This window comes from Lepisma saccharinum, chromosome 29, assembly GCF_977018435.1.
Source record: "Lepisma saccharinum chromosome 29, izLepSacc3.1, whole genome shotgun sequence".
Taxonomy (NCBI): Eukaryota; Metazoa; Arthropoda; class Insecta; order Zygentoma; family Lepismatidae; genus Lepisma; species Lepisma saccharinum.
The window spans coordinates 20208292-20225379 of record NC_139257.1 but is presented as its reverse complement, the minus strand read 5'-3'; the positions used below and the strand labels follow the sequence as shown (position 1 = coordinate 20225379).

Here is a 17088-nt window from a genome sequence, read left to right as displayed (position 1 = left end):
ACTCATCTATCTTTTCCCTACATTTATTTATCTTCTCATTTTTCTGGAGAGAGAGAGAGAGAGAGAAAGAGTCTCTTTCTCCCTTGTTCATTCTTCTACTTTTTCCTTCCTTCCTTCTTCTTATCCTTTCAATTGTCTCTCCCTTTCCCTATTTCATTGTATCTTTGTCTCTCCCTTTCCCTATTCATTCTCTCTGTTCTCTCCCCCTCTCACTTTTTCCATTTTCTCTTCCTCTCCCGTTCTCCTTTTCTCTCCCTTTCTCGTCTCTCTCCCTTTTCTCACGAGAGAAAGATAGAGGAAAAGGAGAGAGAAAATAGAGAATAGAAAGGAATAGGAGAGAGAGGGGGAGGGAGATAGTTTAGTTCTTCGCCTGAGAAAGACCCTGATACAGGGTTGAAACGTTACTTGTTAAGTGTTTTTATTTCTTAATAAATCTGCCTTGGTCAGCAACTTAGTATTTTTGCATAAAATGTCTCTGAATTTGAAATGTGTGTATTTTTTAACTTAAGGCAAGCAACTTACCCACACTAACAGTGCGTTGCAAGTGTTACGATAGGCATCCATTCAGACTTTGGCGGCGCGGAAAAATCTTGAAACGAAAAAGTTTGGGAACCCTGCTCTAAGGTATCAAAACTGGCAAGACAGTGCACATGGTACATTATACACTGCTGGACAAAATAAACTGGACACTTTCATTTTTTGTGATAACGCATAAATTTAGTAGTGCTGCGTAATTTATAATAATAATTTGTTCTCTGTTGAATATATTCAGGTTTTCTTATTTCCAATAATTTCTGCAACATTTAGTTAAGCCTCCGAAGCAGAATTGTTAATAAGTTAAATTAGAATAAAATAATAAATAATTGCAATTCAGATGTCAAATATTAAGGTGTCCGGTTTTTTTTTGTCCAGCAGTATATATAAAAATAATGATAAAAACACGCTTGTAACTTGAGTACAGTAAATATGTCAACGACATAAGCAGCTAGTAATCCAACTAATATTTGAGGAAGAAAAATATGGAATTCCTGAAAACTTGAGACTGGCGGGACTCCCCCCCCCCCCCAATTTCGGAAATTGCTCAAAATTCATGGATTTCCAGGGTAATCCCAAGACCTACATTTACAGAGTCAATTTTTCAACTTCCTGCAGAACCTAAAGTGCAACTTTTGAAAAATTGTCGCTGCAGTTCCGCGCCTCAAGCACGCTGAGTGTAAAGTGTATTCTCCGACGCTTTGTCATCAGTTCGCCATACTTAATCGCTAGGGACATTGAATTATCGCGATGCGCGAAATCGCGAAAAAATAGATGCAATTTTGAACATTCTGCACGTAACTACACCCCCAATGATGAAATATGCATGAGTTTCATTCGCGCAGTAATGCGAAATGTGTGCTTTACCACGAAATGAACCTTTTCCGCGAAATAACCGTGAAACATCATCAAATTAAGTAGAAAACACGCAAAAACCGGCAATCGAGGTTGTGCGCGCAAACTGTCGATTTGTAACGAAACGTTTGCCTAAAGTTTCCTACCACTTGCAGCTGAAGAACGTTTTATCTTCGATCACATCAGGAAGACGCTGCAAATTGGGATTTCGAATGCACATAATCTCAGTTCGAAAACTTTGCTCCCTGTGAAGCTGCATTCCTTTCTTCCCCCGAATATGCAATTTAGAAATGAAGTGATTTTGTGTTGATGTTTTCTTTTTGGTTGGACAGCTAAAAACTTGTGTATGTATACAGAATGAAGTAGTTTATCAATTTATAGCTCTTTTGTATGTTGTTTCCTCTCATGATGAAAAAGTGTGTGCAATTTTTTTTTTCCACCGCTGGTATATACCGCTGATCTAACATTTTATTTACCGCTCTCCTCAGTTTTTATTTACCATAAATTTCTCTCCCTATTAATCGCTGTACTGATTTCCAGATATGTCAGGGGCTGTAGCGCAGCAGTAACGCCGTCGCCTTATCAACGGGTCCCGAGTTCGACAGCCGACGGACGGTCATAGTTGTTCGGACCCCACTTCAACCTGTAGGTTCAGTGTCGATTAGCCTATCTGTGCATAAGTGGACTTAAAGCAACAACTCCAAATCAGTCCTTCCACAACAACACCGTACAACGTATATTTGAAAACTTTCATTACCTAACACTTAATGCCTTAAAAATTGCTAAGACTGGTTGATTGAACAAGAAAAGAAAATTTGTCTTAAAACTTTCTTCACTCAATTTTTAAATGTAGTACATTCATTCATTACTTAACAAGAACTAATACCAAACTATCTCTGAAGATACAATCCCCATACCCCCGTTAAAGGTTGAGAGTGTAAAGGGGCACTCAGCCCACACAAGGAAAAAACACAGGACAACAGACCCCACAAAGAATTATCCTGGCCGTGGATCATACGCCAGAGCCTCGTTAGCGTGCAACATTAGGGGTGCACGACGGGAAGTGAGGTTGACTTTTGGCACCCCCTTACACCCTTAAAATTGCTACGAGACATGCTTCTTAATCTCCGAAAACGTGGTCTAGACAGAAGTTTTCCGAAAAGAAACAAAAATTGTTCGCCCGCCATGTTTGACAGATTTTATCAAAAGGCAAAACCAGATCAGGTCTCAATGTATCCTAATCAGGGTGGCCACTCTAGGACCATGATAAAATTCAAGTATAATTCCCGGTTTTCAAGGCGAGTTTTCCAAAAATTCAAGGCCGCAAACACATGTGTTTAAAATCGAATTGAGAGAATTCTGTTTTATTTTCCACGCAGATTTCTTTTCTTTTTCTTCCTCGATAAAAATAATGACTATACTGTGAAAATCTTGCTTCAGGGCATTAATAAATATGTATAAATTCGATGGGACTTGGAATAATAAAATTTGCAATTTTTCACGTCGAGAAAAATTCACGCAGAATTTCAGGAGTCAATAATTCCCGGAATTCAAGGAATAAAGGTGTTCTTACCGCCAGATAATCAAAGATTCCATATTAATTCCGGGAACGAATGGCAACCGACAGCATAAGATATTCTGCCTGGCAGGGATTCATGCATAGCATTCCAATTTAGGAGGGTGAGGGCTCGCTTTTAGGAGAGACAAGTGTAAATTTGGCGCCCAAATGACCATACATTGGGCTTTTGTGAAAATTTTAAGAGGGGATTAGATATATCACTGCTTTCTGGCTGATAAACATAGTAGCGGAAACACGGATAGCTTAGAAGGAGACCCATCCTTCGTATAGAGATGTAAAACCGTAGCAAAACTTCGACCCATGGTCGCTAATCTACGACAAAAGGTTTTCAGGCCGAACTTTCCAAAAATTTAAAGCGACAAATTATAACTGTTATAATAAAACTGTTTGTGTTAACATTGTGCATATTTACGAATTGTGCATTTGCAGCTTACTAATGGGATTCGAAAACTAATAATTAACGAGTGAAATATGAACGAAGACCCCGCCCCCTGCCCGTCCAAAAAGGTGATCTCTCCCTTACCTACCTCTTACAGAGCCTAAAACTAACAGAAGTCGAATAATGTTAACATACTTTAACCATCAATGTCACCTGCATGTTAGAGCCTTGTAATCAATGGACTCCAGGTTCGATACCCGGCACACAGTGGATCGAATTCCACTTTCAACTGAGGTCAGTAACACATCGCCATTGTAGGCGCTGTACCAGTAGTCACAGGTGTGATGTGGAGTCTTCACAAATCTTAAAGAATAAACAAAACACGTCACTGAAGAAGTATTTGACAACGACTACAAAAACATTCTGATGATAAAACAACTGGCTAATAATTGCTTTGGGTATAGTTTCATTTGGGCCGCCTGTATTAGGGATGGGGCAGATTAATCAGTAGCTACCCTATTAGCATCGGCCGATATGGGTATTTCGATACATGAGTAAAAAGATGCAACACATATGCTCTTCTTCTGTAAAATAAATGTCTAAATGTGAAGTTCAATTTTATAAGGCAAAACAGATTGCAATGATCTGCTTACAAATATTAATTAAGAAGGTTAATTTAATAACACATGACCTCCATAGAACGTTGGCAATTTTATATCGATTTACTGGTTATCAGCGTGGGTAGAAAAATACCTCCATTGAACCTGAATTTTTAAATCCAGATTTATTTATTTATTTTTCAATATTTTGAGTTCGATTTCGGAAATTTCCATTACTTATTTTCCCCCAAAAATAATGTGTGTACTACGTGCTTTCTGTGTCACGTGCATCATTAAATTAGAATAATAAATAAAATATGACATCATAAATTCTTGCATTGTAAAAGTAAAGTGTTCCCCTGTGCTTAGCACCACGCTATGAAGGCGTATAGGGGGTGTGGGGGTAACGCCCCACACTTTCTTGATCCGGTCGTGAGTGGGGGTGATGTGATCAGCATCACGCCCCTGACCGCCTTTACCCCCCAGGGTTTCCCCCAGGTACCCATGTTATTCGACACTGGGTGGGCGCCGGAGCCGCTCCCATCGTTAGAAAAGTTCCCGGATTTGAACCGGCCGGGGATCGAACCCGGGACCTTTAGCATGGTAGTCAGACGCGTTACCGACTGAGCCACCGCGGCCACCTTGCCGCTGTTGCTAGCAGTTTCAAAATCTGTAACAATATGGTAGAGGTGGTCAAATAACAATGTATTGCATAGTTATCTATGCTGTTACCAGTTCAGACTTCAGGAAGGCCACTCCAGTGCAAGAAATAATTACTTATAATTCAATCTAGTATTAATTAATAAACTGCTCACATTTTCCTAGCTTAATTAGATTCATGGCTTTCTTAGACCGGGTTAGCAAAAACAAAATTAATAAATAACAAGATGCCTCCTTTTTTAGTTCTGTCTAACCCTGGTTATAAGCAAAAAAATTCATAGCGACTCGTCCATAATAAAATATTCTACGTCCCTACATCAAAGAGAACTTTGTAAGTTAGGCGCCAAAAGCGCTAGACTTGGATCCCGGCCTGGGCAAAACACTGCTATTCGTATTTTTCCCCCCTCTGCTACTCCATCGGTTTCCACCGTCGCAATTACAAGATAAAGTGGCTACGAAAAGTGACAATATAAATAAAATTCTAATCAGAAGGGCACCTGACTGATAAAATGTCATCTACTTAGAGATAAATACTGTGAGATTACAAACTGAAATTTCAGTCAAGTCAACCAGGACACTTCATTCCTTCCTTGCATCACGAAAGAGAATATTTGATCACCTCCATGCCAATCAAACGTTACAATCGGGGTTAAATATGTAAGCAAATCCTTAACCGATAACAAACATTACTATTCGAACACATTTCAAATGTTATGGTAAAAACGTCGACATGAGAAACGCAATACCTCACCCCTCTTCCCCTTTCCTGGTCATGAAATTAAACATTGGCGTTTAGAACTGGTCGCTTGTTTTTAAAAGCATTTTTCAACCACATAAATTACTTATTGTCTATTCCCACAAATTAACTTCTGTCGAATTTCCAACAAATTATTCCATTACATTGTCGTCTTCAGTTCCCTATTGTCGCCACAAATCTTTGTTTTTCATTTGTAAAGTTCCCCGTGCATATAGCACCGGGACATGAAGGCACATTTAGGGGATAGGGTCCCATATTCTCGATTTCGGACATTCTGACGTGATCAGCACCAGGTACCCATTGATTTGAAGCTGGGTGAGCCCCAGAGCCGCTTTATGCGGGAACAAGGTAGGAAAAATACCGACCTTAGATTTCACCCACCCTGGGAACTGAACTATGCAAGGTCTCTCGCATGGCAGTCAGACGCACTACTCACTTGACCACAGCGGTTATTTACAAAATAATAATAATATCACCTGTATATATCTTTCTCTACTGAATAACAGAATATTCTCTAAAGAACAAAAAAAATGAAAATTTACGGAAATGATCGTGTACTATGGTAAAAAATAATAATAATGCCTCTTCGGGCATGTACACACCAACATTACCAAACTTATGGGTAAATTATTTACGAGTAGCGACTTTCTGCAAAAAGCTCAAATATATCATGGGAGAACATGCTCAAGTACAACAAGTTCTCAGCAATAATTTCCAGAAGTGTGTAGGCATGTGTATTTATCAGCATGAAAAAAATTGTCCCAACCGCCTACACTGAAAACTTCATGCATTTACGCCTAGGTATGCTCGACCATAAAAAATAGTCATTGAAACAACTTTACTCTATCTACCACAAGCTGGATTCCGAAATGTGCTGCGAATTTCAATTGTAGATTGTGTTGTTTACTACAGAGGATTGATACGATTGAGGACTGCTACGGACCCATCACAGGAATGTATGGGGGTTTCCCCCATGGCTTAGTGGTAACGTCGCCGCATTGTAATCATGGGGTTTCGGGTTCGATACCCGGTACAGGCATATAGTGGTTCGGATCCCAATTTCGGTAGGCCCAGCCCCGATTAGCCAATCTGTGCATAAAGTGGTCTTATACGAAAAACTCGGAACGGCAATTTCTGCATTTCGAAAGCAATCGGTTTGAAAGTGTGGATGTTTTGGACGGAAAAAAATTGTACTCCTACCCTGGCAGTTAACACAAATTGAAGGGTTCGGGTGTAAAACATGGTAAGTGACATATTGGTCATTTCTGAGTTCATTAAGAAAAAAGGTTACTAGAAAATATACTGTGGATAAATTGTTTTCATGTTCTGTTTACCAATTTCAGAAGGCTTCACTGTGTCCAATGCAAATTGTATGACATTGCAATTTCACTCGAAAATTGAAGGATGGTAAATTTTACTTTGTAACTCGGAGGAGCAAATATCAGTCTGGTATCTCACCAAGAAACAATTCTAACCTACACTTGCAATGTTTTATAAATATATGGTTCTGTTAGCAGGAACAAACTACAGATTAGCGTTCTTTTGTTGTTGTTGCAAAAGTAGGGGTCCAGGACCAGAATAGATATGAAGAGTAAAATGAACAAAGAAACAAAAACCTATTCTCTGCAGGGGTCTTGGGTTCGATCCCCTTTTGAGGTATTTGTACAGTGGTTCGGGTCCAAATTTAAACAGTAGGTCCAGTTCCGATTGACCTATCATGACCAAAAAGTGGGCTTAAAAAATTTAGCAGTGTAATATCACTATCGTGAAAGCTAGAGAACAGTAATTTATCCAATAGCAACTCTGGGCATGTTAAACATAAGAAATTGCACTAACTAATATCCATAAACTCACTAAATATGGCACGTGTATACTGTATAACAATGCAGGACAGCACCTACAGTGAGATCACATGGAGAAATGTAAAATCAAGATCTAAAAATGTCATTCTAATACATGTGCGATGATATGAAAGTAAAAAAAAAAATACTTATATGACCAAAACTCAAACCTATCACCGCCATGAAATGGGAAAGCCAATCGCCGTGCTATCAGGAACTCAAAAAACAGCAGGAAGTTGGATATATGGGAAATATATATCATGGAGTGCTTGTTTCCCACACACCAATGTATATTATTACATCATGGGTGGTAGAAGCATATCGCACACTTTCTTCATATAAGAAAGGATAGGTCTCATTGTTGCAAAATCTTTTGTGCATGTCGAAAGGCTGGCAACATCCACCCACATTATCAACTAGGCCCAGGATAAGTAGTAACTCTATAGTACACCCAACGGCAAAATAAATAGTATGCGAATTATCCATCACCATTTTCACTCAGTCTGTTTTCCACAATATAATGATTGTGGATTGAAATACCAACGTCAATAAGCAGAGGACAATATGTACCTCGAATCAAAAAAACTCCATGCCTTATAACATAAAATGTAAAACAAGAGAGAATTAAAATAATGATGACAATTTGCGTACTGTTATCTAGGCCCTTGGCTGTACCAGATGCCTTACCCAACTTTGTGTAAGGTTTCCAAATATAGTAGAAAAATTATAATTATTTTCATCACTGCATTGACCCCCAGGTATATGTATATGGTTGGACAGAATAAAATATGATATATATATATAGCATAAACTCTAGCATTCAAAATATAGCAACAATATGTCAGCTCTGTATGAGTGAAGTGTTGCACAAAAATCCAACAACCACTGACACTAGACATACATAAAAAATTTTGCAATTTCAATGATTGAAATCTCTATTTCAATTGTGAGACAATTCCTAGCCAGCCCATTTGTCACCCAAATGTGGACAGAATTTGCAACATAACTTTTAGTAGTATGCGAGTACTGACAAAACTATATTCTCATAGTAAAAATTTAACTTGTGCTACCACAAATACATTATATAATACTATAGTGCAAAGATGCACATGACACTGAGAATACGACTGGCGTTGAGTCCATAGAAACTGTTTTTAAGATGTTTGGCCTCCAACTGATTCAGTGGTTCTGCAACATGCTCCAAGTTAAACTGTGGACTTTTTAATTTTTGAACTTCACTTGTATTCAATAAGATTTACTGTAATTCTATGCAAACCGTAATAATCAAATGAAGGGTCAGAGTAAAAACACACAAGTCAATCCGCAAAAAAAAAAAACAGAAAAATACAAATTCATTTGCAATATGTTACTGGACATGTAAATGAAACGATACAAAAGTGTATGTTTCGACAAATGGAAGTGTCAAATGTATGAAACGAAAGCAATCATGTTGTAAAGCCCGATACAGCATCCACATGGCAAGGAATGACAACTGCCTCACTTGTGACAGAAAACTGACATCTTGTTTTTCCCCCTGACCCTTCAAATGATGATTATTTTCAAAATTACATTTAACTGCTATTAATTTATTTCCAAATACACAACACATACCTAAGTGAATTGTCGCTGGTCTTATATGGCAATTCCTCCCACAATAAAAAACAGTGTAGCTTATCACTAACTTACAATGTTAGATATGCTACACATTTTCAATAATACTTCAACTGGACTGTCTTCTATTATCATATAACTTTGACATTATGACACCAATGATTTTAATTGTATTCTGAATATAATGGGTTTGAGTTCACTTAAATAGCCTTACCGTAAAACTGTTATTGTAATTAAATATTAATTCACTTTTTAACATAACCTACAATGGTAGTATTTTCAGAGCTGTGACTTCCCAGAAATATCCCTTGCACTACCTAGGCATGAAGAAAATGACCATTGGCCATGAACAGTGTGTGGGAGTAAAACATGTGGATCACACTTCACAACACAGATGGACATCACGTCAGTATATTTGGAAATACCAGTAATTGTGTAAAGGCAAAATAATTTTGCCAGAAAAAAAGCATAACTATTGCAAGCTATATGCAAGGCAAAGGCAGAAGATACAGCTATGCCGTGCACATTTGCAGCATACCATGAACGCACCAATCTCTGCCATTTGTGGAGGTCATGTGGTCACCAATGTGTTCTGGACACCTATAGCCCACTGCCATCCCCAGAGGTAGTTTATTAGAAGTGGGGTGAATAATTCCACAGCTTCTACATGCAGGGATAACGATTCCCACTCAAAACCACCCAGGCATTGAATCCTGGCCCCTCACATGGCAAAAGTTCCACCTTTCTTACACAATGTAGTGTATCCAAACATACGAGAATATATTATCCAAAATTGCTTAATATATTATTTAAAGAAACATGTCCCTATGGGTTATGATCAGAACATCGCTATGGATATTTTGCAGGAATCCCCTCTATACTGGAGACAAGCTGGCAAATTTGAAACATGTTTGCAAGTTTGCTTAGTGACTGGGCATGCAGTCGCGATTATAATGGGCATACAACACCAGCACTATGATCAAACCTCAGAGCACAAAGGGAGGTCAGCAGTTGAAGTGAAACATTTTAGCCATTAGTAAGCCTTGGGCAAAAAATTTCCCTCCCATCGTTTTGCACAAATAATCAACCTGTCTGCTCTCAGCACTTTTTACAAATATTTCCTTTCATCTAAAATTGAATACTGCTATCCGATCTGGTCCATGGAATGCCCACAAATTTAGATACTAATTTATGTTCTAAATTTCTTCTTGGCCATTGTTTATCACCAAATTCCGTCCACAAAACATTTGCAAAAACCCATCCTTCTGAAGATGCTAAATGTCCATAATACTCGCAAGACATAAACTGACAGACCACCTATTCCTATATAAAATTGCCAATGCGAACATCAGAAGCAATCGCCTAGTTCAGGAAATTCACTTGAGTGCAGTCTCTCACCACAAGAAGCACTCATCTTTTCGCTTGTCAGGAGCCAAGGTCATGTCTCATCCAGCGTTCCCTGTTTAACAGACTACCCAGCCAATAATAACTTAGCAAGCCAAATAGACACTTTTGAAAATCAATCCTGTTTTTCAAAGGCTGTCTGTTACATAACATTTGGAATCCTTTCTTAAATAATAAATAAAACACTAATTACCACACAAACCAGTCTATATGTCATGGCAAAAGAGTAAATTGACAAAACAATGCCAATGTGGCCAATGATGAGTAAGAAAATAAGCATGACAATGCCAGCATTTAAGAGATACAAACTGCCAATCAGCCTTGCACAAAAATTGGCATAAAGCTGAACACCAAAATATGAAAAATACCTCCTGATTTTTAAGTACAGGTACTACCAAAACACAGTCGACTCTTGCACTAAAGCAATATGTCAGCTCTTAACCAGAAATTAACTGGTCTACAGTCGAAAATTTGACATTTAAGGCAGCAGTCTCAAGATGCAACCAAGATGTTTAGTTCTGGGCCTGTCCTGAATCGGAAAGTTGTCAATTTTGACCTTACAAAACTGTGTTACATAATACTTTATATGCCCAAGACTAAATAATGATTAGCATAACTAGATTTGGCCTAGAACAGGTACTGGGGTGGTCAGCTGGTATGAAATATTTTTGGAGGATTAACGTAGTGTGAAACAAATGATAAAGTGTAACATGCTTCATATATAAAGGGGTGGGTGGGTATTTTCTAGATTCCGCTACTCCTAAAGGAAGTGTTTGCCACTATTCATCAGATACACTGTCAATCTCTATTGCAATGTTTGGAAGTTACAAGTTAACAGCTACTGCATTCAGGCAAAAAATAACTTCAGTTACTTTTCTGTACATTTCAACATTAATAAACAAATTATGGTTTGATAAAAAACAGAAATAAAACTAATTTTATGTATGTAATTTTGTCATTAGAAAATATTTTGCATGGCATAATTTTCCAAATATGTGAGATTACTTTAAATATTCTTACCCAATATGGTCGGTCATATTTGAACATATTAGGCTTATTATAAAATAATGAGAATTAATTTTAGCAATAGTCATTAGTTTAAAATGGACCTACAGCTTGAAGTGGGATCCATATCACTGCGCAATGTGCCTTATCATGAATCAAACCTTGAACCCCTTGGTTACACGGCAACAGTGTAAACACGATGTAATAGGGAAGGACCAATTTCCCATTGCAATGTAACTGAAGCTATTGGGTAATCTGTTTTTACAACTAGGCAATTCCGATCCTTACAAACCTAATGAGATATTAACTTAAATATTTTAAATGGAGCTGTGGCATTTTCGGATTACTTGAGTGGGTAAGTTCATTCACACTTCCTTGAGCCTGCTGAATCTCACGCTTTTCGGACGTAATAGTGACTATGAGTATAAACTGATGAACTTTGTGGACAACGCAAGTCCACAGAGGATTATCCTGGCTGTGAACTCAGGTGCTAGAGCCTCGTTGGCCTGTAAGACACAGTTACTACGAAGTACTACAAGGAAGTGAGGTTCACTGTTACCAGCTCACCCTGTAAGAGAACAATTTTACTTACAATTCTGCCCAAGTCCTCTAGTCTCATGTGTGTTCAAAGTACTGTCAAACATTGAAGTATGATGCGAGCATAGGCGCAGAGCAGACTCCATCGGGCTTGGGGGGGGGGGGGGGGCCTCGAGCCCCAATGTTAACGATGTGGGGCTCTATTTTGCTTAAGAAGATCTAATGTATTACTTTGCTTCTCTTGTAAAGTTTACTCTGAATTGTGCCACATTAACTTAACTTTAAATACACATTTGAAATGTTCTAGACCATCAACTTTGGAGGGCTGAGACCGCTAAACCATCAACTTTGGGGGGGCTATGACCAGAGACAGCAAAACATGACTTATTACTATATACTAAGTATGTAATTATGAGTATTATTAAAAATTTTACTAAAAAGAGTTTCAAAAGACGATGTGCATGAACTAGGGTAGTGGATGGGACGTTCGGGCTACAAATGGCTCTCACATGACATTCAGAAAGAGATCTTTGATATTTTAGGGAGATCTGTTTTGCGCTCCCTGGTAGCAGGTATTAAAACTCTGGAATAATTTGCTAATATGGTTGACGAAACATGTGACATATCCATCCGTGAACAATTGACATTCGAACTGTGAACGAAAATTTTTGAGGAATTCATGGGCTTTTTCGAACCCTGAGGCCAAAACTTAAAAAAGGAGGGAGTGAGTCATTCATTCATTTCAGTGATCAGAGGCCCCCCCCAATAATTCTGACAAGTCGGCGCCCCTGGATGTGAGGATAGGATTTGAAAATGTCAGACTAAAAGATTACATATTGCATGAAAATATCCAGTTTTGAAAAGGAAAATTTGAAAAAAACTTGACTGTATTAATTTTGTGGCCTCTAATAATGAAAATTTCAGAAACGTGTTTTCCAGTTGTAATTATCAGTCTTAGTACCCTGACATTTTGCCACTGAAACATATTAAGGTACCAAGTTGGTTTCGTTCAACTTCAAATGGTAATGTTTTGTTTGTTGAAAGTTTGTTATGTCCACACAATGCTCTGATAAGACTAATCAGAAATTGACTTCAATACAAATATTTTTTTCATAGGTGTAAAATCTGTACACTGACGTAGGCATATAACAAATCTTATATCCATTTTGAAATGTGATAACACACACTTATAAACATATCTTCATTAGAGCACAATACAAGCTCCCTGCAAGACACTCCAGTGAAATGGACAACAAAAATGTCTTACACTGGATCTTAACCAAGAGATCCTATACTTGCACCTACCATAATAAGCACCAATCTCTAAATTAGTTATACTCAAGTGTGAGGTCTCAGACTGGTACCAGGCCAGTGCTGGCAACAATAATACTGGGTGTCGAAGAGATTTTCTGATATGTTTAATTTCAGTTTGTGCAGTAATTTTCATTAACAAACATTCTTTATTGGAAACATTACGACTAACTGGAATTTTCCAGTGCTCAAAATTAGGGCTGAGCCGATGTATCAGTATCGGAAAATATTGGTTGGAAATAATTTGCTGATACTTTTCCGGGATATTTGTCTTTCACCGGGTTCGGAAAAAAGCCGTGCAACACTTGAAACTTTCTTTTTATATTCCACCAAATACTACATTTTGTGATTAAATAATATATATTTTAATATTCTGGTGCAATTCTTAAATATTCTAAAGCAAATTTCTTGTTAAATTGACGCATATAATTGTAGAAGAATACTTACACCAATATTGTTCAATATTATGAACAAATTTTAATTATTGCAATTTTAAAGTACCGTATCAGTTCGAAGTGGTATCGACTCAACCATACTCAAAATACAAATGAGAACCTACGAAATAAATTTAATGACGTTGGTCTGGGAAAACTACAAAATTTTATTAGATCGTGCTCAAGACATAATTTAAATCCAACTTTACCCTTGTTAGCAAACCTAGACACAATGTGTCAAGTTAAAATGTTTTTTTTTAACATTAGAAAGTTATTGACAAGTAAAATTGCTGGCATTTTTTTTTTTAAGAAAAGAATTCACCAGGCCATGGTCTCAACCCCTGAACACTTCATCACGACATGCCAAACAATAAAAAGCATTAACATTTACAAAACTCACCCTGCCAGATATATTTAAAAACAATAAATTATTACAAAGAGGTCAACAAGATAAGCTCCAAAATCAATAACCTGTGCATCGCCAGCCAAATATTGATTATACTTATGAAATGTAAAGTTCAAACACTCGCCAAGGAAAACATAATTAGTTAATGCATTTTCCCCTCTGAGGTACTGAATTCATATCATGGTTGAAAATATTTCAAGAGGAATCACTTAAAATAATATACCTCTAAACATTATTGCAAGCACAAAAAATATAAATAGACTATTAAATATTATGGCATAGCAATGTCTAAATTCTTAAAAGGGATAATGCTCTATTGTAATAATAAAAACATTTGGCATCCCCTCCCAAAAAAAATTACGAATTCTAGAAAAATACCAACGTAGCACAACTTTTACTCTCCAATTACATGTAGTAAGATGCAAAAATTCATATTCAACACAAGCACAAATATGTAAATATCTTAAGAATTAATGCTTGAGGTTGAAATTGTCATCATGATGATGCTTTGTATAAAATCTCCTAGTCAGGGGATACCATCCCTTCATTCTGAGCACTGCCAAAAATCATACAAGCACAATAATCTTGAGCTAAATTACTGTGAAACTTCAAAACCATAACCTTCAACCCTAATTTCTCCTCCGATCATTAAAACTGAAGATGAAAACACAAAGCCAAATATGCATGATTCAACATGCACCATCATACAATTTCTTGATGAGTAAAATTTATGCCTGACCATGAATCTTTTCCACATGAGAAGCTAAGAAGAAAAATTTCAAAACTCTAAATTTAAGTATTACTAGAAGAGAAAGGTATACATATTCATAGCTAGATTAAATATGAAAATGTAACTTTATATGAGGAGTAGACCTTACTACAGAATGCCAGTGCCTTTCTAGGTATGCAATATGAAATATAAAAATTAAATGCCTGCTTCTTCTCATGAAACATTAATAATCTAAAAGTTAATAAGTACTGACAATGACAAGTACATTGTTTTTTGGAGTGTTGTTCACGCACAGACAGTCAAATATAAAACTTTCCTCGAATAGTTGAATTTTTTTCTTACTTCTTTAACTATAAATTGTATTGTACTATTTTATTGACTTGTCGTATTCATTAACACATTCATTCTTCAACTAAAATAAGAAATGTCATCATCATAATTTGGCTGCAAGTCCACTGCAGAATTATATATTAACATGGTTGAGTTTCATGAATATGAAATGCACAATGAAATATTGCACAATTATGGGGGTGATGTGCCAAGTGACAGTTCAATGCCTGTACCAAGTTTTGTCACATTATTACATTCCTAATTTGCACTCTGAGAGATCAATAAATATAAATATGTTAAACCGGGTAATGAAAAATTTAAATTATCTGACAACACACTAATGACAAGATGTCATATTCTATACAATGAAAGAAAATGCCACGAAATATCAAATATTAAACCCAAACCACGAATTACATTAAATAAATGTTAAGAAACGACGACGTACACAAAATCTGGTGACATGCCCACAATACAATGTTAAGTGGAAACTTCTTATCTGTTTTTGTATATTTGTTTATGACATACAATGACTAACAAAACACAAAGTCACGTCACATCGTCATTTTCATTTCATTTCGAAATGTTTCCATAAATTAACACTTGCACTTAAAATAGCACATGCTAAATCAAAATCCACCGCCAATAATTTTGGGTGACGCCCATAATAGTCCGGTCTCGCCCGTAATAGGTGGGATGGTACGCTTATGCGTACATTCCTACTACGTAAACTTGCCCAGTTCGCGAAAGTAATATTTGTTTGCCATCATCGTTCGTGGCATGAACCACCGAAAAACTCTCTGCCCTAATGTAATAAAACTTCCAGCGATACGTGAAGATATGTCTCCCTACGAACTGTGAACCGGCATTTGTATCCACGCCTAGTTGCCGGTACAATGTATAAATACGTAAAGTCACTGTACTGTAAGTATGGTTGATACAATGCACATACATAGTCTATTTGTGCACGGGAATATCAAGATTTTGAAACATTCACGACAGATACTAACACACTACATAAACATGTTTATTCAATTTTTTCCCTGCTGCAATATCTGTGACCTTCAGCTTATAAACTGGCAGCCATATTGGATTGTGACGGTGGGATAAAGCACAGGGTCACGAAAAGCATTACAAGATTAAATAAAGTTTCGGTGTTGTTTATCAAGTATTGTAGTAACATACACTACCTAAATAGTTAATTCTGTACTCACCATTTAGTTTGTCAATAGCTCTATCTGCTGTTGACTGGTCCGGGCAATCAACGAAGGCATAGCCACCACGTTTCACGAGGATTGTAGTACATGTTAAGCTGTGGTCCTGGAAAAGTTGTCTTAACGTGCCTTCGTTTACGTCTGCTGGTAAATTACCTACGTACAACTTACTCATCATTAGTCCCTTCGAGTTCACAAATTCCAAACACTGTAGTGAGATTAATTAAACTATTAACACTTTGGGGGGGGGAAACAAGATAGTCCAACGACAACTGCATAGGATAAAAACAGCAGAAACACGGATTGTAGCCAAGCCCGTTAGTTCTCGCACGCTACCGATCGTCACTCTTGCTGTAGCCGGGAAGCTTGAAAAAGCTCTCGCGTATTGCGATTGGCTGAATGTTAAGAGCACGTGTACTCTGTCATTCCCGCCTCTTCATTTGATTGGACGGTGTAATTGTTATTCCTTACATACAGGAAGTAATGTGAAATTGCGATCTCGATTGATAATGTAATGCAATTGGAATGCAAATCAAATAGTAAATAAGGAATGCTTCAAAATCAAAGCCGTTTACGATCCCAATTCATTTTTACAAGTTTTAAAAGTTCAAAACATATTCTCAGTCCTATGTTTTATGGCAAACAAAATATATTTGCGTTAATTGATATTAATTTATGAATTTTATAATTGATAGTCCTGCGGAATACTAAAAAAGCTACATTTATGAAATAATTTAAGCTAATATTCACATTGAAAATATTTAAATTATGTTAATTTCAATAATCATTGTCAAATTTAGCGCCATAGTTTGAAAATATTTTATATATTTTTTTTTAGGAATACAGCAGTTCGAGTCTATTTTTGCACTGCTAAGATGTACAAATAAGATAAATAAATAACG

The 17088-nt window shown here is 36.9% G+C and overlaps 1 protein-coding gene across 2 annotated transcripts in view; it reads right to left on the bottom strand.

Moving 5' to 3' along the window:
• Imp (IGF-II mRNA-binding protein) overlaps positions 1 to 16533 on the bottom strand; it is a 256323-nt gene extending 239790 nt beyond the window's left edge. For both annotated transcript variants that reach the window (XM_083114768.1, XM_083114769.1), the window contains exon 1: positions 16187 to 16533. In XM_083114768.1, coding sequence (XP_082970894.1) covers positions 16187 to 16364 — 178 coding nt within the window. In that variant the 5' untranslated portion in view covers positions 16365 to 16533. The remainder of the gene's footprint in view (positions 1 to 16186) is intronic.
• Positions 16534 to 17088: the final 555 nt, after the last annotated feature.